This window comes from Diabrotica undecimpunctata, chromosome 6 (genome assembly GCF_040954645.1).
Source record: "Diabrotica undecimpunctata isolate CICGRU chromosome 6, icDiaUnde3, whole genome shotgun sequence".
NCBI lineage: Eukaryota > Metazoa > Arthropoda > Insecta > Coleoptera > Chrysomelidae > Diabrotica > Diabrotica undecimpunctata.
This window is the reverse complement of record NC_092808.1, coordinates 121950633-121976214: the sequence shown is the minus strand read 5'-3', so window position 1 is coordinate 121976214 and position 25582 is coordinate 121950633. Positions and strand designations below refer to the sequence as shown.

At 33.8% G+C, this 25582-nt stretch overlaps 1 protein-coding gene across 1 annotated transcript in view; it reads left to right on the top strand.

The window, feature by feature from the left end:
- LOC140443803 (uncharacterized) overlaps positions 1 to 25582 on the top strand; it is a 124890-nt gene that overhangs the window by 82097 nt on the left and 17211 nt on the right. The window contains 5 exon segments of the mRNA XM_072535259.1: positions 8709 to 8938; positions 8940 to 9034; positions 9616 to 10077; positions 17247 to 18869; positions 23638 to 24547. Coding sequence (XP_072391360.1) covers positions 8709 to 8938; positions 8940 to 9034; positions 9616 to 10077; positions 17247 to 18869; positions 23638 to 24547 — 3320 coding nt within the window.

Genomic DNA, 25582 nt, shown 5'->3' with positions numbered 1-25582 from the left:
TTAGCAATTATCACTGATATTCTAACTTTTGACACTACAGCCCTAAAGAGTTCAGTTGAGCTGCATCCAAACCATTCTCTGCGGTTTCTCAGCCAGGGCATTCTTCTTCTACCTATGCTGCGCTTTCCTTGAATCTTTCCCTTTAGCAAATTAGGTTTTAGGAATTCATATCTGTCACCACGTGTTATCATCATCATCATCATCAATCAGCCCTGAGTTGTCCATTGTTGAACATAGGCCTCCTCTAGACTTTTCCATCTGCTTCTGTTCTGCGCCTCTGCTATACAATTGGTCACGATTCTTTTGAGGTCGTCGGTCCATCGCGTTGGGGGTCTTCCTCGGCTTCGCTTGTCAGCCCGTGGTCTCCACTCAAGTAATTTTTTTGTCCAACTGTCGTCTTTCATTCTTGCAACATGTCCTGCCCATCTCCATTTTTGCCTTGTAATATGTTCGATAATGTCTTCCACTCCGGTTCGTCTACGAACTTCCTCGTTTCTTATTCTATTTCTTAAGCTTATTCCAAGCATTGATCTCTCCATCTTTCGTTGTGTCCTTCTCAATTTTTCGGCTGATGTTTTTGTGAGAGTTAAGGTTTCTGCTCCGTATGTGAGGACTGGTAGAACGCACTGGTTAAAAGCTTTTCTTTTTAAATGGATCGGTATATGTTACCGTGTTATATGACCCAGATATTGTAGTTTTCTTATTTTGATGGAATCCAATATCTCCCTGCTGTTTTCCATTCTTCTTAGTACTTCTTCATTGGTTATTCTGTCTGTCCAGGGGATTCTCAGCATGCTTCGATATGTCCACATTTCAAATGCTAACAAATTTATTGAGGCATTGTTTATTTAAAGTCCATGTCTTCACACCATACAAAAGAACAGAAAATACATAACACTTTCGCTCGCTTTCTAAGATTTAGGGCTGAGGTCTCTACAACATAGTATTTGTTTCATATCATTGAATGCACTTCTGGCCTTTTCTATTTAACTCTAATTTCTTTGGTATAATCGTTTGTTTCGTTAATGTTTGCCCCTAAATAGTTATAATTCTGAACTGTTTTATCGTCTTATTATTTACGTGTAGGTTGATGTATCTAATATTGTTCTTTGATATAACCATGAATTTTTTTGACCATGAACCTTATCTAAAATTCTTTGTAGATCTGTAATATTTTCTGCTATTAGTATTGTATCAACAGCATATCTAATTTCACTTATGGGTAAACCATTTATTTTTATGCCTGCTACTTCATCTTTTAATGCTTTTTTGAATATTTCCTCTGAGTATGCATTTAACAGTGATAGCGACAAGACACAGCCCTGTCTAACACATTTTTTGATTTTTATTTTATTAGTTTTAAAATTATTTATTCTTATGACAGCTTCTTGTTCATAATACAGATTATTTATTATTTTTATATCCCGTGTGTCGATGTTCTTTGTTCTCAGTAGTTTTATTAACGGATTATGTTTCACTGTATCGAATGCCTAGTTATAATCTAGGAAGCAGACATAGATGTCCTGGTTTACATTTAAACATCTCTCTATTAGCACATTTACTGCATATAATGCTTCTCTGATTCCTTGCGCATTTCTAAATCCGAACTGAGTTTGTCCAATGTCTTGCTCTAACTTTTTATATATTCTACGATGAATAATCTTTAGGAATACTTTTAGTATGTGGCACATTAGACTGATGGTAAGGTGATCGCAACATTGTCTGGCGTTTTTCTTTTTCGGTATAGTCACGAATGTTGATAAAAGCCATTCTTTAGGTAATATACCTGTTTTGTATATGATATTAAATAATTCGACAATAACATGTATATTGCAGTCGGCGATAAGTTGCAATATTTCTGTCTGTATGTCGTCTGGTCCTACTGCTTTCCCAGTTTTCATTTCTCTAATTGTGTTTTACATCACTTTCTGTTATTTCTGCTCCAGTTTCTTCAACGAAATATTCGTTATCAATTACAATACAATCTATCTATATGAAAGGCTTGGAAGACACGTCACGCAGTTTTTCCGGGATAATTCCTAGCGCTACCTAGTATAAAAACCTGAACTGTCAACTTCCATTTCAATAATATTTTATAAATATATATAATTAAAGCTTTATAGTTAGAACAGTTCGTCGGATCGTGACATATGATACATCATTGGAAAGGAGAGGGGGTAGCTAATATGTTGAGACAGAAAAAACACACATAACGGCATTGCTAAAAGGCATTACATCATATATCCGCTGTTTTTGATCCAATTGGAGCACGTGATACGTTAATTCTAACATGAGACATAGCAAATGAAAGGGAAGGATAGAAAGAATATATTATGATAAAAAAAAACAAACATGTCGACTACCAAAACGATACTATACAGTATATTGATTATTAATGAACTTATAGCGACATACGAGATCTCTTAGGGCACTATGGATAAAAATAGATTTACTATAATACAAATTTTGATTTATTGACTTAAAGAAGGCCTCTGATTGAGTATAAAATAAACAACTAACCGAATCCTAGCATATGACACATCAAATCAAACGACGTGAGACGTATATTATATAATGTATATACCATGCCATCAAAATATATATATACTGAAGAGCATAAAATTAATTTCACCGCGTAATTTGAATTTATTTTAGAAATTATTATTCATTTTTAACTATATTCGGTTGTAACATGGTTTACTAGTAGATTGCTTAAAAAAATGTTGTTGCTATTTCATATTCGTGTGAGATAAAAAGGATCCCTTACGCTAATTCCTAAAAACCATTATCAGCATAGTTTTTATTTCTGCGGTTTTAACGTCAATTGTAAATTGTTTGTGTAGTGTTGTCACTGTCTGTGTATTGAAATCGGCACAAGTTCTGTTGTGGCGGCAAGAATTGCGGTAGCGTTAGAAGATGGCCAGGGTCAGCGTAAAACGGCTAGAAACGTTGGCGTAAGTCTCTTAAGTGCGTAACGAGTATGGCGACGGTACGAAGAGACCGGTCTGCTTACTCGAAGACCTAGTTCAGGGCGAGGCAGAATTACAACAGCTAGAGATGACGGCTTTGTTGTTTTTAGTTGAAACTAACAAAATTCAGTTGGCGCCGATAGAAGACATCATGAGTCGTACTGTTAGGACTCGGCAGGTTTTTTTGAAAGTCCATGGTCACAGATTCCATCATGATTGTATTCATGGAACGTTTTCGTTAATTTTTTTTATATATAAAAAAGCTCACCTCTCTTAAGATGCATCTCTCTTTCTATCTGTTTTGTTTGCTCATTATGACTTGTTTCTCCTTTCTCAGTGGTAATTTTAAGCTTCTCCTCAAGCGCTAAAATTTGTGATTTAAAGGAATCACATGCAACACAAGAGTTCTTACGTGGATAACCAAAGGAAAGGTTGAAGTTGTTCTCAAAAATCCCACGAAATGATTCATACGAAATTTTATGTTCTGGATAGTTAGTTAAGTACGTGGTATGTATGTAGCTTTGAAATATTTAACTCAGCAGGAAGGTAAATTTTGTTGGTGTCTTTTAAAGAATAGTGTGATTTTCTCCCTTTAAGAGATTTTAAATTAGTAAATACGTTTTGTTTGGTTTCTTGTGAAAGGTTGTGGGGTCTTGTTGAATGTTTTCCACGACAGTCAGTGGGAGATTTACCAGCACTAAGCAGAGCACCCCTTATGTACCTAACCTTATCCTCACTAATACCATGAAGCGACATGAACGCTTTTAAGCAGACCTGAAAACACTACATACAACATTTTCTTTTAACAAATGAACTCTATATGGAAATGAAGCTGCGTTATATCTAGGATCTGCATTTCGAGGTCATCTTTGAACTATAGGCAACACAATAATAATATGCCCACTCAAATAAGAGTTCTGCTTTTCTCTATCTCCCAGCAGATTATACTCTCGAATGATTCGTTTTCATCCCTCTTCTGGTATATTCTTAAAGTATTTAAGTCTTTTGCACAAACAATGCGGCCCAAGCTCGTGAGACACTGCTCGCAAATCTCTCATAACATTCCTAACTCGACTTGTTGTTTTTCGTTTCTTACTCATTGGTTTTCTGAAAGAGTCATCAGTTTCACTGCAACTGTCTGAGTAGTCACTTTCCATTATTCTTAAACACAGGTACACAAAAAAACTGTCAAATAACACGCTCTCGACAATACAAAGAAACAGCTTTGTTGCTGAACAACAACTAACAGACTGACAAGTATACAACACAAATCCCGGTAACGAATTATTGCAATATTATTTGACTCACGGGGTTCTTCCATACACGCGCATTTACTGACGGGGTTTACTGACCCAGTGCCGCATATTTTCTAACGTGGATTTTAGTAGATCGACGGTGTTTTGTACAAAAGCTAATAAATGTTTAAAAACTATTCGTTTGAAGCCACTGGATAGCGTCATCAGCCCATTTCTTGAAAAAATTGACTAACGGGGTTTTTCCCCTGTGCCCTTTAAATCTTTTTAAAACTTAAATAACTTTTTTCCAAAATTTAAATTGCAAAATTATTTTGCGAAAACTACTTATAGGATTGTGCTGAAATTTTGTGTAGTGTTTTTTCATATTAAAAAGATTTTTTGGGTAAATTTTGAAGGATCTATGTGGCTTTTAAATATATGAAAAATATTATTAAAAAAACATAATTATTGATTATTGATTCTTGAACCCTTTTTTAATGGTTTTATTATTTGGAAATGATATGGAAATAAATAATGGAAATAATAATAATTATTTTTTCAACTTTCAATCAATTCTATCTTATAGGAAATTTGATTGCAAAACTTTTTTATGCCTACAATTTTTTTCTGAAATGCATAGTTGTCGAGATATAGCAACGAGAAAAAGAAAAAAAAATTGAATTTTTTAAAAAAATTTCACAAATTGTTTAATGCTTTTGAAGTGTCTGCATAGTAAAATTATCATTTCTACTAATATGTCGAAGCGATTAAAGCAAAAATAGAATCATATACAATTTACCCAACCTAAAACAGATACCGAGTGGTCTGATACAAAAACGGGACGAGCAGTAAAATACCGAAATAAAATAAATCCAATATGATAAGATAAACATACAATATATCCAATACCAAATAGTACATAAAGAAAAGAATTTTAGATTCGAGACAAGCTTTGAGGAGTAAGATTAAGTAGGCCACAATAATTAATAGGTATGTATAATATCCACGTATATGTAATATACGTCCATATGTACTATGTAATATATATACGTATATGTATTATGTATAGTGTCCAAGAGCAAACAAAATAAATAGAGGCAGACCTTAAACCAGATGGACTGATTACATTAAGCGAATGGCTGGTCACGAATGGATGCAAAAAACAACAAACAGAAATGATTGGACACACCTAAGGAAGCCTTTTATCCAACGATGGATGAAATAGCTGCTGACGATGATGATGATAATATCCACAGCTATCTGGGCCAAAATTAACCGGCCACCTTAAAATGGGCAATTTTTGATGTTCTATATCTTCTAAACCTGTTGTCCGATTTAAGTGATTTTCTTAATATGTTATAGCCTTATTCCTTGACAATATCGTTGTAATAATATGGTTGCTAAACAGGTGAATTTTTATTGTATACCAAGTGTACGAATTAAACTGTGTTTTTTTCTTTTAAAGTTTGCATCACCCTGTGGAATATTCTAGCATTTATAAAATATTGAAATTAAAACCTAACTATAGCCTTATGTTTTCTCAATATTTTGTTTTTTGATTCATTCGCTTATGTTGGATAATACAAAATTTAGGTAGTTTAACAACTAGCCATGTTTTTCATCAATACAGACGATTTAACTCACCAGCAAAATTTACCCCAGCACATTTATGTGTCATCGAAGGATTTTTGATATATAGTCATTGTACGACATTGTTGCAAATCTGTTTTCGTGTTAATAACAATTCTTGAACAACTTGTAATTAAAATTAAATTTGTAATTAAAATTAACAATTAAAATTGTAATTTTATATCATTGTGAGCGAATATTGTTTAAGTTGAAATTTAGTGCTTATTTATTGTTTGTGATTTTAAAAATGCCACTCGTTCCAACTGATGCTGCTAGGGCAGTGGCTTTAGTTAATACTGGTTACAGTCAAACGTCATATCGCTGGTATACTCGATGTACCCAGAACTACGGTACAGATGCCATCAGACGAATTCTCGAGACAGGATCGTATAACCGCAGGCCAGGTCAAGGCAGAAAACGATGCACTTCAATTCGAGATGATCGCTTCATTGTCACTAAAGTGTTGAGGAATCGTTTTTGCACCGCTTCTGAAGCTCGTAGGTATCTTCTTGAGGTGAGAAACGTTAGTGTGCGTAGACAAACGATTAGAAGAAGACTTTGCAAAGCGTTTGTGCTCTCCAATTTAAGAAACTGGCAGGACCCTGGTCTACCTGACCTTTCGGCTACACGACCGATTAGAAGAAGACTGTCAGAAATAAATTTGAGGGCTTTTCATCCAGCTCGCGCACCACAACTGCTCCCACAACACCGTAGGGCTAGACTTCATTTTGCGCGAGAATATGCTAACTGGACTAGGGCGGAATGGAAGAATATACTGTTCTCAGATGAGAGCAGAATAGCCCTAAAAGGTCCAGATGGACGCCAACGTGTCTATAGACGTCAAATGAAAGGTTTGCTGCATGCGCTATAACCGCAACAGTGGCTTATCGAGGAGGGTCAATAATGTTTTGGGAAGGTATTTATTACGAAGCGCGTACTGATCTTGTTGTATTCGGTAGAGGCAGTGTGAATGCCCAAGTATACGTGCAAGAAGTTCTCCAAGACAATGTCATACCTTTTGCACCATTCATTGGTGGTAACTTTAGACTAATGCATGACAATGCACGTTGCCATACAGCAAGATCTACCCGTGAGTACTTTAATGAGGTCGAAATTCAAGTTCTACCATGGCCAGCACACAGTCCCGATCTTAACCCAATTGAGCATATCTGGGACAATCTCAAAAAACGGGTAAGAGCAAGAGTACCAGCCCCTGCATCCTTTGAAGAGCTAAAGACAGCTGCGGTAGAGGAGTGGCACAATATCCCCCAATCTGATATCCAGGATATCATGAATGGATTGCCAAACCGGCTCCAAGAAGTCCTAAGGGCTAGAGGCGGCAACACCCATTATTGGTACACCAATTTTTTTCAATTAGACTTTGATTTCCAAAATATTGTTAATTTGAATTTTCTTCGAAGATTTTATTCATTGGATTTTTGCTATAACAAATGACTTTTTTTCAAAAAGATTATTTTTTCTCTTCCGCGGAGATAAAAATTGATAAAAAACATGTCTAGTTGTTAAAACACCTAACTTTTATACAACATAAGCGAATCGATTAAAAAACAAAATGTTGAAAAAGCATGAGGCCATAGTTACGATTTAATTTCAGTATTCTACAAATGCTAGAATATTCCACAGGGTGATGCAAACTTTAAGAGAAAAACACAGTTTTATTCGTACACCCGTATACAATGAAAATTTATCTTTTTAGCAACAATATTATTATAAAGATATTGTCAAGGAATAAGGCTATAACATATTAAAAAAATCACTTAAATCGGACAACAGGTTTAGGAGATATTAGAAATCAAAATTTACCCATTTTTAAGGTTGCCGGTTAATTTTGGCTCAGAATGTATTAATAATAATCAAATCGAAAGTTAATTTATTTATTAGATATTACACAGTTATAAGTAAGATTTATTTAAAAATTCCTTTATAAAAAGTATAATATTAATATTATACCTAAAATTTATAAAGGAATTTTTTGTGATACATGGTACACAGCCAACTGCAGGAATTTAGTATCCTTGTGGACAGTTATATGTATTTTAAACAACCACGTGCGATCTGTATTTAACCTGAATAATTAACTAAATAATAATATCTGAATTAATAGAAGAAGAGTAAAATGGACCGATCATGTTAAATGACAAAAAATAGAGTAGTAAAGACGGCGAGAGACGGTTCCTCAATCGGAAGACGATCAGTGGGAAATACCACGAAAAGAATAGAACGAGAACTTACTGAAGGCACACTGAAAAACAGACAAATACATGTCTATATAAAAAGAAGAAGAAGAAGAAATAAAGACTTTTAATTTAAAGAGTGGAAATATTGAATTAAAAAAGTAATGATATATTTCTTGGAACGTTAGAAAATATCTCAGCCTTAATACTACAGTTTTAGTAATTTAGCTATTTATATTCGGCTACTATTTTGTACCACTCTTCAGGTAACTGTGATGCCAAAGTTAACACTAGCCACTTGCTTTAGAACATGATGCTATATTTGTCACCTCTTCAAAGGTCAGTCAAAAAAATTTTTCAACCAGTAAAATAAAACTTTGCGGAACCTATGAGATATAAACAAAACATATGATTTAACGAAAGAAAATGTAGAAGTTCGTAACTTGCCCTTTTAAACATGTATTCAAAGACTAACGTCATTTCACAGGAACACCCATCTTTTCATACAAGTCACACATGCGCTGGTGATTTACATCAAACAAATTGCCCCAAATAGGTATAGTTTTTAACTTAGTGCTCCCGCTAATTGCAGATCCAGCTAGTTAAAAACAACCAGCTCCCCCAAAACTTGCACAATAATATCTCCAATCAATATTATGGCAATCAATTTTGTATCGTAGCTTGAAAGTCCCGAAGACAAGAACGTGGCCGGTTCCGTGGTCCGATTACCGGGTATAAGAGAGGATCTGACACCCACTACTCCAGCCATGACTGATAGATCGCCGTCGCCAGCAATTCCACATAAGGGGATAAGCCTCATAGGGTCCAGCGCCACACCGATTCCAAGCCATCCTACGGTAAAGAAGAATAACATTAAGCCACCGACCACACCTCGAATTGACATTTCGAGGGGCCAGCAGCTCTTCACATCATGATAGTAAGGATAGCAGTCCTGAAAGGGAAATTTATGATACCCATGATCCTAATAGTGCCAAATTGGGATTAGGTAATACAATTTTATTTTTATATTAATAATTCAAGTATATTAATGTCTGAAACAATCATGTTTCTCCTAAGTATTCGTATGTATTAATAAATTACACTGGAAAACACGTTTTGTCCCATGTATTATTTTTACTATTTCTTGTGAATTTTGATGAGCAGAATTCATGTTCATGTTTATGTTTATTAAACACGATTTTTAACTATTACATTATTGGTGATCCGTCATATTCTATGAGCTCGTTCGATGTTTCCGCGGATCCTTTCTGTTTTTTAATTTCATTAGAACTTCTTCCTCTGATCTTTCTGTTAGTTGCGTTAATTCGTTTAATGTTATTTGCGGTGTTTCAGAAGTTCTTTTTATGTCTTTTATAAATTTTCTTTATTATAAAACTTATTAAAACTATTTAGACTTGAGAATCTACAGAACCTTTTTTAAACTAAATTTTGAAAAAAATCAAACCTCAAAAGTACTTTAAATATTCTAATTTTCCGTTTAAACAGTTTTCTAGTTAATGTTTAAAAAAATTTTAAATTACCTTTACTAACGTGTTTATTTTATCGATCTATTTTTTATAAATTTAGGTTTTAAAGAAGATGGTGCACTAGATTTGCGATCGTCTACGGAAGAATTGGACTTTCAAGATATGTCAGTGGAAAGGAGAAGAAGCAGCAAAGGAAGACCTCAATCTCCATCCATTCTAGAAGAGCCGGTAACAGCCAGAAAAGATTCTCAATGTTCGGATATTGTTCTTTTGTCGATATCAGGTCGAACATCGAGATTATCGAGCATAGGCAGCCAAGGTTCTAATCAAAGTCGTTTATCTAATGCCAGTCATATTTCAATGTTATCTGGACAGTCGGGCTTATCCAGATGTTCTTCTCCGCATAAGATGCTTTTAGAAACGTCTTTTTGTGGTACAAAAAACGCAAACGAGGTTACTAAAGTAGATGAGGATCACACAGGGACCAAAGTTGAAACCGAAGTTATGGAAAAAATTTTACTTTCTAGAAAACATGATCCAACAGCTGCAATTTTAGCTGAAGGTCAGTTATATCTTTATTATTTTATACATTTGTTGGTTTTGTAGATTTATTAATCGCTAGGCTTTTGTTAACAAAAAACGACCATTTTTTTACAATGTTTCATAGCTTATAGTCCGTCAAATTTTGACAGATGGATTTATCTGTTATCCTAGGTTCGATTGGACACCGGTCTGTTATAAGAAAAGCGGTCAACGAGATAGCGTATTTATTGAGGTGCGTAGACACTACTGGACGTTCATCCGTCTTCTATAAATCGATTATCGTTTACTGCGTACTCGAAGCCGACTTTAATGCGGTAGAAAATCTTATACATGTTAACGTGAATTTTTAAGCATATACTTGTACATCCTTGCAACCTTACTAACAGATATCTTTGTATACTGTATGTATACGAAGCTGCCTATTTACTGGGGGTTCATTATTTCAGGCGTTGCGGATAGTAAGGGCAAACTCAACGAAAGCAAGTTTCGAGAATTTTGGGTTTAAAAAAATTACAAAAGGCGACTTCAACAGAAGGTGGACAACATTATGATTTTGTACTTATTTAATATTTACTTACGTATGATAGTGTACTCTGTAACTTTTTGGTAGTTCTTATGGCGGGCTACAGACGGAGCTGTGGATCGCACAGAGTTGTGAAAAAATTATTGTAACGACAGTAGCGACCACCCATTACATGGAGCTAAATGCAGTCCCATGCGTGTTTATTAATAAAATAAACTAAAATAAAATTAAAATAAAATACAATCGAATGAAATTCGAAAAAATTATTAAATTGGATCGATTATCGAGTTGAATCGATTAAATTAAGTATCAATCAATTATCGAATCGAATCGATTATCGAATCAAATCGAATCGAATTAAATATCGAATCAATTATCGAATAGAATCGAATCAAATCAATTATTAATCGAATTATTGAATCAAATTAAGTCAAATCAAATATCGAATCGAATCAAATATATGTTTGATATATCTTTCTTTAGGTTTGATATGTTTGGACCTCGGTAGCTTCTGACATCCATGAGGTCGGAAGAATCACTTGTATCTATTAGGATGTAATCTATTTGGTTAACGGTTTCGTTATCAGATGATTTCCATGTTCCTTTGTGTATCATTTTATGCGGAAATCTTGTTCCTCCTACTATCATGTTTTTGGTGCTTGCAAAGTTTATTAGTCCTCAATCCGTTATCATTTGACTCTTCATGTAAGCTCTCACATCCTATAGTTGGCTGGAAAAATTGCTCTTTGTCAATTTTTGCAAAGGTCCCAGCAATTATTTTCACGCCGTGACGTGGACATCGATCATATTCTTTGTCCTCATCTTCATTTTCTTCCATGGGTACGTGTACACTAAGTAAGCTATAGTTAAGAGCATAGGTGCAAAATTTCGGGCTAATGCTTTTTAAATGCATTCATTTTTTTCGAATCCTGAGAAAATTAACAAATATTTTTGAAAAATTTAAACGCAGAATGAAAGAATACATTATTACTGAGGGCTAAAAGTCCCTGAAAACTTCTATAATATTTATTTTAATAAGTTAGAGGGGTCAAAAAAAGAGAAAATTTAGTGTGATTTTTAATTTCAAATATTTCATTCAAAAAACTTTTTGTTTATTCTTAGGGACTTTCGGCCCTCGGTAATAATATAATGTCTTATTATGCGTTTAAATTTTTCAAAAATATTTGTTAGTTTTCTCAGGATTCGAAAAAAATAAATGCATTTAAAAAGCATTGGCCCGAAATTTTGCGCCTACGCTCTTAAAGAAAAACAGCCTATAGACGTTATAAAACAAATCATAATCTTCACAATCTAATTGAATACAAAAAAATTGATGCTTAGCAAAGAAAATTTTTAAAATTAAAAAAAATAAAGTTGGATAAATTACTGCGAAAGCCTTAACTCCCCCACTCCAATCAGCGAGGTGTGGAAGAAAGTACATAGCTAGAAAAACCGAAAGCAGTCCAATAAACTTCAGACAGTCGTAAACAGACGGTCGCGGAAACTGAAGAAAATAAGGAGAACGATTTGCCCAATGCAATATTTTCGACAGAATAACCTATCGAGGAGGCTCAGTATGGTTTCGGCCCGTATAAGTTACTATGCCCGTAATGACTTAGTTCTTATGGATGGGGGTTCTATGAAAGGAGCATGGTTTATAACAACCATTTTCGATGAGCTTGTAGTACCTTTTGCGCCATTCGTAGGACCTAATTTTATTTTTATTGACGATAACGTACGTCTCGACCTTGCAAGAATCGTCAATGAATACTTAAAAGTAGTTCTCAGATCCTCAAACCTCAATCCAATTGAACATCTATGAGAGTTTGGCTACAATCTGCCTAACTTCCCCCCCCCCCCCCCCACAATAATTTTCTTTATCAACAAAGCTACATTTATTTTTATAAATAAAATAACTTTTTCTCATAAACTGTGTTTCTTACATTTGATGTTCTTATTTAAATACAGGGTGTTTCAAAAAGGTATGTCATAAATTAAATCACGCATTCCGGGGACAAAAATAAATTGATTGAATCTAACTTACCTTAGTACAAAAGGGTACACAAAAAAAGTTACAGCCCTTTGAAGTTACAAAATAAAAATTGTTTTTTTTTCATTATCTCCTAAACTACTTGACATTTTGTAATAAAAATGGACACGTTACTTTCTTGTTCTAAAAGCATTTTTCATAAAAAAAAGACAATAAAATCTAAACGCACAGAAAAGTTTTAAGGGGGGTGTGCAGCCCTAAATTCCCCCAATCTTTTGAGTACGTTTAAATTAAATGAATTTTGTGGCATCATTAGTTTAACACATTATTTTAAAAAAAAATTTCACAAAACAGTTTTTATTAAGTTACGGCTATTTTCATTAACCTTTAAAAAATTACGTGCTACTAAATAAATGGCTTAAATGAATTACAAAGTACAAAAAATGTCTATAACCTCTATAAATATGATATTACAATAAATGTTGAAAATGACCCCCATTTTCTTCAATACACATTCGGCATCGTTTTAATAAGGAAAACCGAATGCGCTGAAAAATCATATTTTTCTGACGAAATAGATTAGCAGCTTCAATTATTCTAACCCTCAATTGTTGTTCGTCCTCTATTGTTGCAGAATACACTTTCTCTTTCATAAACCCCCAAAAGCAAAAGTCCATGGGGTTAAGACCTGGACTTCTGGGTGGCCAAGAAATAGGTGCATCACGACCTCTTCCAATCCACCATCCATGATACTGCCTGCAAAGGTATTCCAGGACTTCATTACTGTAATGCGGTGGAGCGCCATCTTGTAGAAACCACATGTAACACTCACATTCCAAACACTCTTGTAAATCGTTTACCAAGAACTGCAAATAATTATCACCATTTAAATTGTTGGAAAGAAATACTGGACCTATTAGATTGTTATCCACAATTCCTGCCAAAACATTAACTTTGAAAGTCCTTTGGCGATGAGTCGTTTTTTTGGCGTGAGGATTTTCGTCGGCCCAAATGTGCTCGTTATGATGGTTTGTTATTTCATTTCTACTGAAGGTAGCCTCGTCGGTAAACAAAATATTTCTAATAAAATTAACATTTCGAGTGTTTTCCATTAACAACCAATCGCAAAATCCAATCCTTTTAGTATAATCTTCAACCAATAACTCTTGAACCTTTGTTAAGTGATAGGGTTTAAGCAGCTGATCCTTCAAACGCCTCCAAACCCTTACGTGCGGAACGTAGTTTAGTTGAGCAGCTATTACCCTTGTACTTGTTCCAGGGACTTCTTCAATGATTTCTAAAATGTCTTCATCAGTTGCATCGATTATTGGACGACCACTATTGCCAGCAACTTGCAGTTGGAATGTACCCGTTTCCCGTAAACGACGATCAATGGTCAGAAATAATCGTCTATCGGGTGTATTTCGATTGGGGTATTTTACTGCATAACGCCTTGCGGCTGCTGCACTATTTCCTTGACATTCACCTACGATATTCCCGATAGTTTATTGAAATCATAATTTAATCTGATCCAACTTACCCAAAGTTGAATGCATATCTGCCATTTCCTGGTTAATCTTATTCACATAATAATTGATAGCTTCAAATTATTGACTATTATTGATAGAACTGTTTGTAATTATTGTATCCGTAGAAACTAATTGTAATTTTATGTCCAACTAGGAAAAAACTAGTTTTTCGAGAAAGTCATAAGAGGCAAAAAAGTTTTAAAAATAATATGTTAAACTAATGATGCCACAAAATTCATTTGATTTGAACGTACTCAAAAGTTTGGGGGGATTTAGGGCTGCATACCCCCTTAAAGTTTTTCTGTGCGCTTAGATTTTGTTGTTTCTTTTGTATGAAAAATGCTTTCAGAACAAAAAAGTAACGTGTTCACTTTTATTACAAAATGTCACGTACTTTAGTAGATAATGCAAAAAACAATTTTTATTTTGTAACTTCAAAGGGCTGTAACTTTTTTTGTGTACCATTTTGTACTAAGCTAAGTTGGATTCAATCTAAGTGTGTATGTATAAAATAATAAAAATTAAAAATTGTATGAAAATTCCATAAAAAAATCACAATAAAATAAATAATAAAAAACAAAAAGGTATATCGAAGGTATAATAAAATTGTGACGAATGTTTTGCCTACCACATAGGGTATTATTATGAGGGATTGAAAAGTGGGAACAGAAATTATTGAGGTAGAGATAGGGCAAGCAAAACAAATCGAAACTTATGCGAACGGTCACTCAGGGTTTATTTGAGAGCTGGGTCGTGGATAAGTGAATGGCAAGGGGGTTAGATTGGGGCAACTACAAAAATGAAACAAAGGGGTACTTACATGGGTCTCCTGGAAAAAACAAAACACAAGAAGGTCCTCTAGCTATTTAAAATGGGACGCCGCTTTGAGAAAACTTCCTGCTAGATGAAAGAAAAAGGCTCTTCCTTCCTAAAAAACACAAGAAAAAGTGTTAGAATCTTTTTTAAAATAAATAGACAAAATGGTTTTGGGAAAAAAATTAAACATTTATTGTTGTCTCACCACAAACAGTTACAAATATAGATGGTAATACAAAAAAATACTATATAATTAGTTACAAAGATAAATATCAAAAATAACAAAGAAAAAACACTATGTCCTATCCATTTACAAACTCTAGAAGTTGGAGATATTACAATAAATTATTACAAATAAAAAAAATATCTTTAAGTGCATAAATAGAGCATCATAAAATGTCTTTATGCATAAAGTTCAACCTTTTTTTTTTAATAAAAACAAAGTCTCAAATATGATTAGATGTTTACCAGATGTCAAAAATAGTGCTAGCTGTCGGATGTCAATATTAAATTTTAAAACAGAACAAATAATATGACAGCTATGGCCACACCCTACGTTTATAATTTTGATTATTACAATTTCTTAAATTTTACTGAAAGCAATTATTATTAGAAAAAAATTTCTATTTTTACTGTAAAAGTTCAAACAAAAAAGTTACCTGGATTGCACTAAAACTGCTGGGGGTGAAAACTAGACTTACACTCTCTGCCACACGAAAAAAATTCATCTCCATACTGTGAAAAAGTATTCTGAAACGACTTCTTAGGACAAAGCAAATTGAGGTTGAAATTGGGACACTGGACGCAAATTTTAGACTCAGCTTCTTAAAAAACTGGAACAGGTACAACTGGATACAATGGCAACATGTGGGTACTTTTCAAAATTGTTGTACACGCCGTTTTACAAATATCTCAGATGAGAGACGGCTTACAAATAAAAAACAGTGATTACTCGTTCAAAATTGACAGATTACATTGAGTAAAAATCACTTTTTTTCAACAAATTTGCCGGTTTTTTCCGACTCAACTAAACACGTCTGCTTTCAATGGCCAAAATCTCAAACCTCAATAACTGCACATAAAACTTCACCACTGCTATAATACTATAATATACATTTTCTCATGAAAAAAGGCGAAAAACACAAAACATTACAAATTTGAAAGAAAATTCGGACTTTAATAAAACTAAACACGCCTTTAAAGGCGGCCGGCCTTACCGAGAGTGCTGTAATTATCTTTGAAATTCATTTGCACAACTTGGTATAAACGAAACATATAAACGTGAATATTTATTTGAAACGCAGAATATTAAGCGGTTTCGATCAAAAGAAAATACCAAAGAAATACGTGTCCGTGATATATTAACCCTTTGTTCAACGGAATAAGATTTCTTAGAAATTTTGGAAAAAAGAGTACAAATATGATTTAAGGGATGTGTAAATAGTATAAAATAATTTTTTCAAATTTTTTGAACAACCCCTTATAAGGAGTGGGGAGCCGGGACCTATAAGACCCGTCAGGGACGAGAGTGATGGTAACTTATACAACTACACAATGTTACATACTTGTTCAGTGATATTATGGTATTTGGTAAAATAATTTTTTTTATGATTAACACATAGATATACCGAATAGTTTGAACATTTTGAATATGGTCGTGACTCTATTGCAACAGACGAACATTGTTCGCATCTACCTCTTTTTGGGGTAAAAATTGGCCAGTGCACTCCACGGTTGCCCAGTTGTTTTGGATCTTACCCAGTCGTTCCTCTTTTTATCTGACAGTTGTATACCTAACATTGCTCTTTCCATTGTTCTTTCTGTTGTGGCTAGTTTATTCATGTTTGCCTTGGTTAGGGTCCAGGTTTGACATCCATATGTCATGATAGGAAGGATGCATTGGTTGAACACTTTGCTCCTCAAGTACTGGGGTATTTTGCTGTTCTTAAGTATCCAACTAAGTTTTCCAAATCCTGCCCATGCTAGTCTTGCTCTTCTAGTAATTTCCGCACTTTGGTTCTCTTTGCCAAGTCTCAGGATTTGGCCTAGGTAGATATATTCCTGGATTTGTTCTATCTCACTGCCATTTATAGTTATACGTCTGGGGTCATCTGTGTTTGTCATTATTTTTTTGGTTTTTTACACACACTTAATTCTTAGAATATAATGTGTCAGTAAATTTGTTGCATGCAACAAAATATAAACTAACTTATCACAAATAGCCAAAGCCATTATAAAATCAATATGAAATACGGTGTAAACAGGTATATTACAATCTTGTAAAATTGAACTGAATGAAGTAACAAATAAAGCTTAACCTTTTTTTTTAGGAATTTCAGTAGAAATGGCACAACCTCTAGTTCCAAAAACTCAACCTGAGAAGCCAGCCAGGAAGCGAGAAATCAAAGAAGACAGTAAAAGTGAGATAACCATAACAGTTGACAAACCAAGTTCCGAAAGCAATAATACAAATTCTGAAATAAAAAGCCGGTTTGTCTCTCAAAGTGGTGTCGAATATTTTTACATTCCCCTTAAAGGACCATTGCCTCCAGATCTTCCTACACCTCAAACTGGTCCTATACTAAAGGGAAAACCTAAACTGAGAGAAGTTAAATCTGCTAATTACCAGTCAAAAACCGCAACCACCAGTAAATCCAAAGTACCTGAAGCAAAGCCGAGATGTAAATCGGCAACTCCTACCCCTTCCCCATCTATTACAAAGAGAGAAGAAGAACCAAAGTATATCCGAATAAAACTAAAACCAGAGAAATGTTATTCTGAGGAATCACCAACAGGAGATATTCACAAACCAGATTTTTTAGATCTAGACAAAATTGAAAGTGTCTCGACTTTTAGTGAACCTCCAAAAGTTGATAAAACTATAAAATACGTTAAAGAAAGTGATAAATTGTTTTCTGCAGCTACCAACGGCAGTCCAAAAATTTCCACTGGAGTTATTGATGCTCCAGTAGAAAGTGTTACTCCTTCTCCTTCCGTTTCGAGAAGATCATCTTTTGCCTCTTTATTTAAAAGTAAAGAAGCGGTTATAAGTCCCGAATCTCCTTCTGTACCTGGCAGTAGTCGAAGAAAAAATCATATATCCGGTATATTAAAAGAAGCTGGTGACAATTTACGCACCAGAAGCAGAAGTAGATCCAAAAGTCGAGATAGAGAAAGTCATAAATCGTCCCTTTCCACAGCACCATCTTCCACTGAGAGTATTGATAGTAAATCGAAGCATAAGTCTGTTCTATCACTATTTAAATCAGGTAAAAAAGATAAAGTTAAGTCTGAATCTGAAACTAGCTCACAAGAAACAGTCCGTAGTAGTGAAGGCATAGGTAAACTAGAATTCAAATTTAACGAGTCAAAACCAACTCATTATGAAAATCCATTAGAGTGTGCTACTGTACGTATACCACTTCATTCTCCTACGTATTATGATAATAGATCTATTAATGACTGGAAAACTTCAAGCCAAGATTCCCAAGAAACTGTCATCGAGAATCCTAACAGAAGTGTTGACGTTGTTCCAGAAAAAATTTCTCAACCAGAAGAAGCTGTAGAAAAAAAGCAACCACTTGCTAAGGCCACCAGTAAACCTAGTCGTCAAAGTAGTACCAGTAGTGAAAATGTGGTTTTTTCAACGAACTTAGGAGGTGAAAACGAGATATTTACAACAAAACTACCCAAGAATTTACCCAAAGACAAACAACCCTCAGAAAACGTTAAGGTAGAAATTAACGGAATCCTAGAGATGAAATCAGAAACTACAGAGGTTGCAGATTCACATCATATTAGTAGGGAATCGTCTAAAGAAATAATATCTACAAGACTGCAAGATGTAAATAAATCACAAAAACTCAAAAGTATCAGTAGCTTAAAAGAAGTAGAACAAAAACACACAGAAATTGAGACTGCTGTAGATAAAAGAATATCACAAGTATCCATAGGTATGTATAAATATTTATAATTAATATATTTGTTATAATCTAATTCAGAGACATATTTTAACGATATAGATATCTGTCATTTATCAACCTAATTCCTTTCAGTAACAAAGCTTTAATTTTAAATAGGGAATATACCATGGGAATGATTTTTTTTTTTTCATATTAACTCGATTGCTGAAAAGAAGTATCAGTTTATTGAAAGTGTTATTCTTCTTCTTAGAAACTACTTAACGCCTATGTTTTGCTAATGTCAATTTCAATTTTTTCCCGTCGCATTAAAAGCTACAATAAAACGAAATTTGCAACATTATTAAGAAATCCACAAGGAAAATGAAATTCCTGTAGTTTGCTATATACCATGAATCACAAAAGTTTTTTTTTAAATCCTTTATAAAAGGTATACACTGTGTCCGTAAAGTATGGAACAAATTCTTTTTTAGCTAAACAGACCATTTATAAGAGGCTACATCTGCGCGTCATCAAGACGGAAAACGCGTTTCAAGATTGCAGCTTTAATTTTGAATATTTTGTAGCGATATTTGGTACACATATACATAATATAATAGAGAATGGCGGTACAGAGCCCAATTTGAGAAATATGTTAGTATGTGGAAATTACTCTATAAATAAATAAAATATTACAAAAACGAGTCCGCCATTAAGAAAAACAAAAAAATACACTTTCTTTAAATAAACTTTTTTATCCCATGCCTAGATTTTGTGTCACATTGGAATTACTAAAATCGGTTATCTGTAACTAGAAATCGAACGTCGATTTTTTATTTTAATTTACCATATTTTAAAATAATATTCTAATATACAGGGTGAATTGCTTTCGAGTAATGACGTCACCGTCATTTTTTTTAAATAGAACACCCCCATTTTGTCTCAATTTTCGGATTATTCTAGCTGAGCTGATTCCAAAAATGTATCACATGTTGATTCAAATTGGTACAGGGTGGACAAAAATACAATAGTTTTGTGTGTGTTGATAAAGTAACGCGTTAGTTAAATTAACAATATTATCAAAAATACTTATTGTCTAGCGGACAGAATATGATGAAATACATAACTTTATAAATGTTCTAACTGCAGCCCTTACTGTATTTGACAGTTACCCAAACGTTGTACAAATTCTTGTTGAACCTTGTTTATTGTGTCTTGAGAAATATTCTTTATTGCTGTCCGAATTCTCTGTTGTAATTCTTGAATATTTGCTGGTTTCGTTTGATACACAACATTCTTCAGATGGCCCCACATAAAATAATCCAAAGGATTGAAATCTGGTGACCTCGCTGGCCATTCAATAGGTCCACGTCTACAAATCCACCTGTTCGGAAAAATTTCATCTAGGTTCCTTCTAACATCTACAGCATAATGTGGAGGTGCACCATCCTGTTGAAACCATAAACTTTCATCAAAACCTCCAGGATTACGTCTGCTGGGATACAAATTACGTAAAGTAGGTACGAGATACCCCCTTAAAAACTCAAGGTACATTGCCCCGTTTAAATTACCTTCGAAAAAGTAGGGTCCGATGATTCGATTTCTTACAATTGCAGCCCATACATTTACCTTTTGCGAGTATTGTGTATGATGCTCACGCATCCAGTGGGGGTTTTCTTTTGCCCAGTATCTACAATTCTGATGGATAACCTCGCCATTTAACGTGAAAGTGGCCTCATCAGAAAAAATAATGTTTTGTACCAAGAGAGCAAAATTGCATTCTTCTATCGGGATCATCTTCGTTTAATTCCTGCACAAGTTTGATTTTATAAGGATGCCATTTTTCAAGCTTTAATAGTTTGTGTACCGTTGTTTTGCTAACACCGATATCGGGACTAACTTTACGCACAGAAGTGTGCGCATCTTCTTTACAACCAAGTAAAACATCTAATGCTGTATCAGAATATGCAGAGGGACGACCTGATTTCCCTGCATTTTCAACCGAAGTTTCTCGAAACTTCTTTTCAATCTTACTGACTGTTGAACGCGTTATAGGTCTTTCTGGATATTTATCATTAAACAAATTGCACACTTCCATCTGAGTTCGCGATCTGTCTCCATACTCAATCATCATAAGTATTTCAATTCTTTGCTTTACACGTAACTCCATTTCTACTTCAAATTAAATCTAAGCAATAATTAAAATATTCACAAATACCAAAAATATTGTAGTACTAAACTGTCACTGAACATCAATAAATTACTAAACAAATAATGACATTTAACAAAAACATAGCATACTATGTTTCATTTAAATTGATAAGAAATAATTTCTTTCATATTCTGTCCGCTAGACAATAAGTATTTTTGATATTGTTAATTTAACTAACGCGTTACTTTATGAGCACACACAAAACTATTATATTTTTGTCCACCCTGTACTAATTTGAATCAACATGTGATACATTTTTGGAATCAGCTCAGCTAGAGTAATCCGAAAATTGAGACAAAATGGGGGTGTTCTATTTAAAAAAAATGACGGTGACGTCATTACTCGAAAGTACTTCACCCTGTATATTAGAATATTATTTTCTTCTTCTTAGAGTGCCATATCCCTACGGAACGTCGGCGACTACCATGCTTATAATATTTTTATATTGATCTCGGTCTTGCGCTACGTGTAGCAATTGGTCCGCTGTCAAACCTGTCCACTGCCGCAAATTCCTCAACCAAGAGAGTTTCTTCCGTCCTATCCATTTCTTTCCTTCGATTTTACCGTTGAGAATTAACCGAAGGAACTCATATCTTGGTCCTCTGATTATATGTCCAAGATATTCTAGTTTACGCCTCTTAATAATATTTAATAGAGTTCGTTGATGTCCCATTCTTCGAAGAACTTCTTCGTTTCTGGTTCTGCTAGTCCATGGAATTTTAAGTATCCTTAGATACAACCACATCTCAAACGCCTCGATTTTATTCATGATATCGGCGTTTAAAGTCCAAGTTTCACATCCATACAAAAGTACAGACCACACGTAACATCTTGTAAACTTTTCACGGATTTCCAAATTTAATGAGTTATTGGATAATAGAGGCTTGAATTTTTGAAATGAGTTTCTTGCCTGTTCAATTCTACATCGAATTTCGAAGGATGGATCTAGATTTTGGGTAATCCAACATCCAAGGTATTTGAATCTCTGAACTCTCTGCAGCGGTTGTTGGTTTAATATCAGTTGGGTAGAGCGATTGGCTTTGATTCTCTGTTGTTGGTATTAATAATGGCTGTTTGGTTTCAGTAAAGTTTGGCAATAAGTTTGATGTCTTTCTCATCTAGTTGGATGCTCTGCAAGGCGGTAATTAGTCTGGTATGCTGAACGCGATCAAATGCCTTTTCAAAATCAATGAAGCCCATATATACGGGTTTTCTTACCTCCCAACATCGTTGAAGGAGTGTTTGCATAGAAAATAGTGCTTCTCTAGTTCCAATATTATTTTAAAATACGGTAAATTAAAATCAAAAATCGACGTGTTTTAGGATTATTGCTTAGAATGGTCTATTTAGCTAAAAAAGAATTTGTTCCATACTTTACGGACACAGTGTACCTATAATTAAAAAGACCGTTTCAGGTTACATCATAGAGTGTTTTCGGACTAACAAGTCTATCGTCAGTCTATTATTACCAGGTGTATATGAGTCAAACCACTAAATATCTGTAAGCCTAAAGTCTAAGAGCCTAAATCTGTGTGTCTAAAGACCATATTGTTTTGTATTTTTTCCAAATAATTTGAATATTCTCAGTTATCATGAATGTGTTGCTTGTGTGAGTCCATTTCAAAAGGTAAAAGAAATAATAAATTAGACTTACTCACAATCAATTTAATTTAACTATCAGACGACCGGTTTCGTTTTCTACAATATGCAAAGCATCTTCAGGTTACGATACAAAGGTTAATTAAATGCTGAAAATAATAAACCCATATTAGGGTGTTGTCTAATAAAGGTAAAACAAAGATAGGTGATATAAATTACAGTAATTATGCCAATATTACATGTCTGTGGTTTTTAAAAATGAATAAAATGTTTAAGCAGACAAGGTAAGACCTACAAATTGGTGAAATAGTCTATTAAACTGTAATGAATTCATTACAGTTTAATAGACTATTTCACCAATTTGTGGGTCTTACCTTGTCTGCTTAAACATTTTATTCATTTTTAAAAACCACAGACATGTAATATTGGCATGATTACTGTAATTTATATCACCTATCTTTGTTTTACCTTTATTAGACAACACCCTAATATGGGTTTATTATTTTCAGCATTTAATTAACCTTTGTATCGTGACCTGAAGATGCTTTGCATATTGTAGAAAGCGAAACCGGTCGTCTGATAGTTAAATTAAATTGATTGTGAGTAAGTCTAATTTATTATTTCTTTTACATTCTCAGTTATTTTCTCTTTGTCCTTACTACTAGTATTACATCATCGTTAAACGCCAGTACCTAGTTTCTGTTACGACATATCATTTCTTTCGTACGTATTTCGCTTCTCCTCATTATTGTCTCGATACGTATCATTTTTACTAACCTATAATAAGAAAATGTTTCTTGTACATATTCTTTTTTATTTTATACACTTCTTATGATTTTGTACCTACTTAGGAAGCAGTAGAAATCTGTTAGGAAAGTATCGAGGAACTTGACTGCAGTCAACAAAAAGTACCTATGACAGTTTACAAGATAGTTAATAATAGATTATGTCAAATAACTTTATTTATGTCAGTTTATATTATATTTTTAATTTGTGACCTTGATTTTGTAGGTGCAATGAGCTCTGTCAGCTCGGTAGTAAGCTCAACAGCGGATGATCACAATTCATCCGAATCTGAACATGAGACAGAAGATTCTTCTGTCAAGAGTAAACGAGATGTCGACTTAAAACTTGATCTTGATGTCTCAGAGCCCGAACGAAAAGCCATAGTTCTGCAGCAAGACTCGTTTGAAGATGAACTACCTTACATTCCAACTACACTGCCACAGGAAAGATCTGCTGCAATACCAATAGTTCCAATAAAGCAACGATCGACTTTTGAGATTAAGACTTGCCCCATAGAAAGGCCAAGGTCTACCACACCTATTAATCCTAGTTGTTTAGATGAATACTGTGAAGAAGTAATGGGTTCCTTTAATATCGAAAGTGTAACAAAAACTATAGAAAAGCTTAAAATATCACTACCAAGAAATGAATCTTTTGACAAAACGAGTAAGGTTAAATCTCCAAGAAAAAAGGATTCAAATACAAATTGGTTTGAATTTGCTGAAAAGGGTATAACAAGATCAACTCCAAGCGAGACTCCACCTCCTCTGCCACCTAAAGGAATTCAAAAGAGCTGGATTAACTTCGAAGATATTCCGGAAAAAAGAAAAACTCCAAAAAGGATACAAACTCTTCCTTCGAGGAGTTATATTGAAGTACCAGAAAGCGTGTTACAAGAAAGTGTCGTGTACAATTACGTTAATCCTGATGAATGTAAATGCGAATGTCACGAGATGAACGCTAAAGACAAAGAAAGACGAACAAAGGAATCCCAAGAAGCAGTTCAGGAACAAGTTCAAGAAGATGAACTTCCACTACTGGAAGATGAAAATCCAGAAGAAGATAAAACTGCTCCGGATTGTTCAGATAGGATTAAGCTTGATGTCGCTGTTTCAGATTGTAGAAGTATTATTAGGTAAGTGCCAATTATCTCAATACAGTTTATTATTACTATTAATATTCGGCATCTTAAACTTGAAATTTATTTCGTGAAAATCGGTACTTTAAAAGTAAAAAATTAATTTGTATCTAACGTTACTTTTCAGATACAAACTCTTAAAATATTTCCATATTTTTATATCTCCTACCTTAGTGAATTTGAATTCTTTTTTTCTTTTGTTTTTTTGTTCATTGGGTTTTAGTTATTTTATATCCTTTTATAGGTCGTAGATGCTTCACTTAAATAAGTAAGTCTTCATATTTCTGAACGCATTGTTATTAGTCAATAGTATCTCGTTTGATTTAAAACTTTAATTTATCTCAGCACTATCATTATTATTTAAATTTTTCTCCATTTAATGATACATACATCATATCACTAATTTTTTATTAGTAGTATTGTTTCTTTATTAACTGAAAGGAATGTGCATTTACATTTTTTAGAGGTTTATTATTAGGATTGCTTCCAAAAGTGCTTTCCCAAAATATCTTATCGAATTTATTATCGCATTATGTAGACTAATTTATAAGCACTCCCAAGAAATTAATGCACCAACTTTTAACGAATTTTTTTTATTTTTGAAAACTTTATCACTAGAATAAACTTCATAAAAGATTTAATAATTTAGAAAATAGTGTGCGATTTAAGAGTTTAAGAATAGTGTACGAACACCTCAAAATTGTAACACCGCGTTTGTACCGCTTACAAACCTACAACTAAACTACGGTAAGAGGTTTGTCTTACATTTGAAACTGTATAGGTAATTTTAATCTGTAAATAAAACATTAATACAATAAATGTTCAATAGAAAAATATGGAAAGCGGAAACAACTTGAATCTTTCTGGCGCAAAAGGAAACAAGAAAAGCAGGAAAGGCAAATTAAAATTTTGAAAGGTATACCCAACAAAATGACAGCATTTTTTACAACGGATGGAAATCAAGAACACGACACTACAATTATTTCCCAACCCGGTCCTAGTTCTAGTGCTACTAGTGATAAATAGATTAAT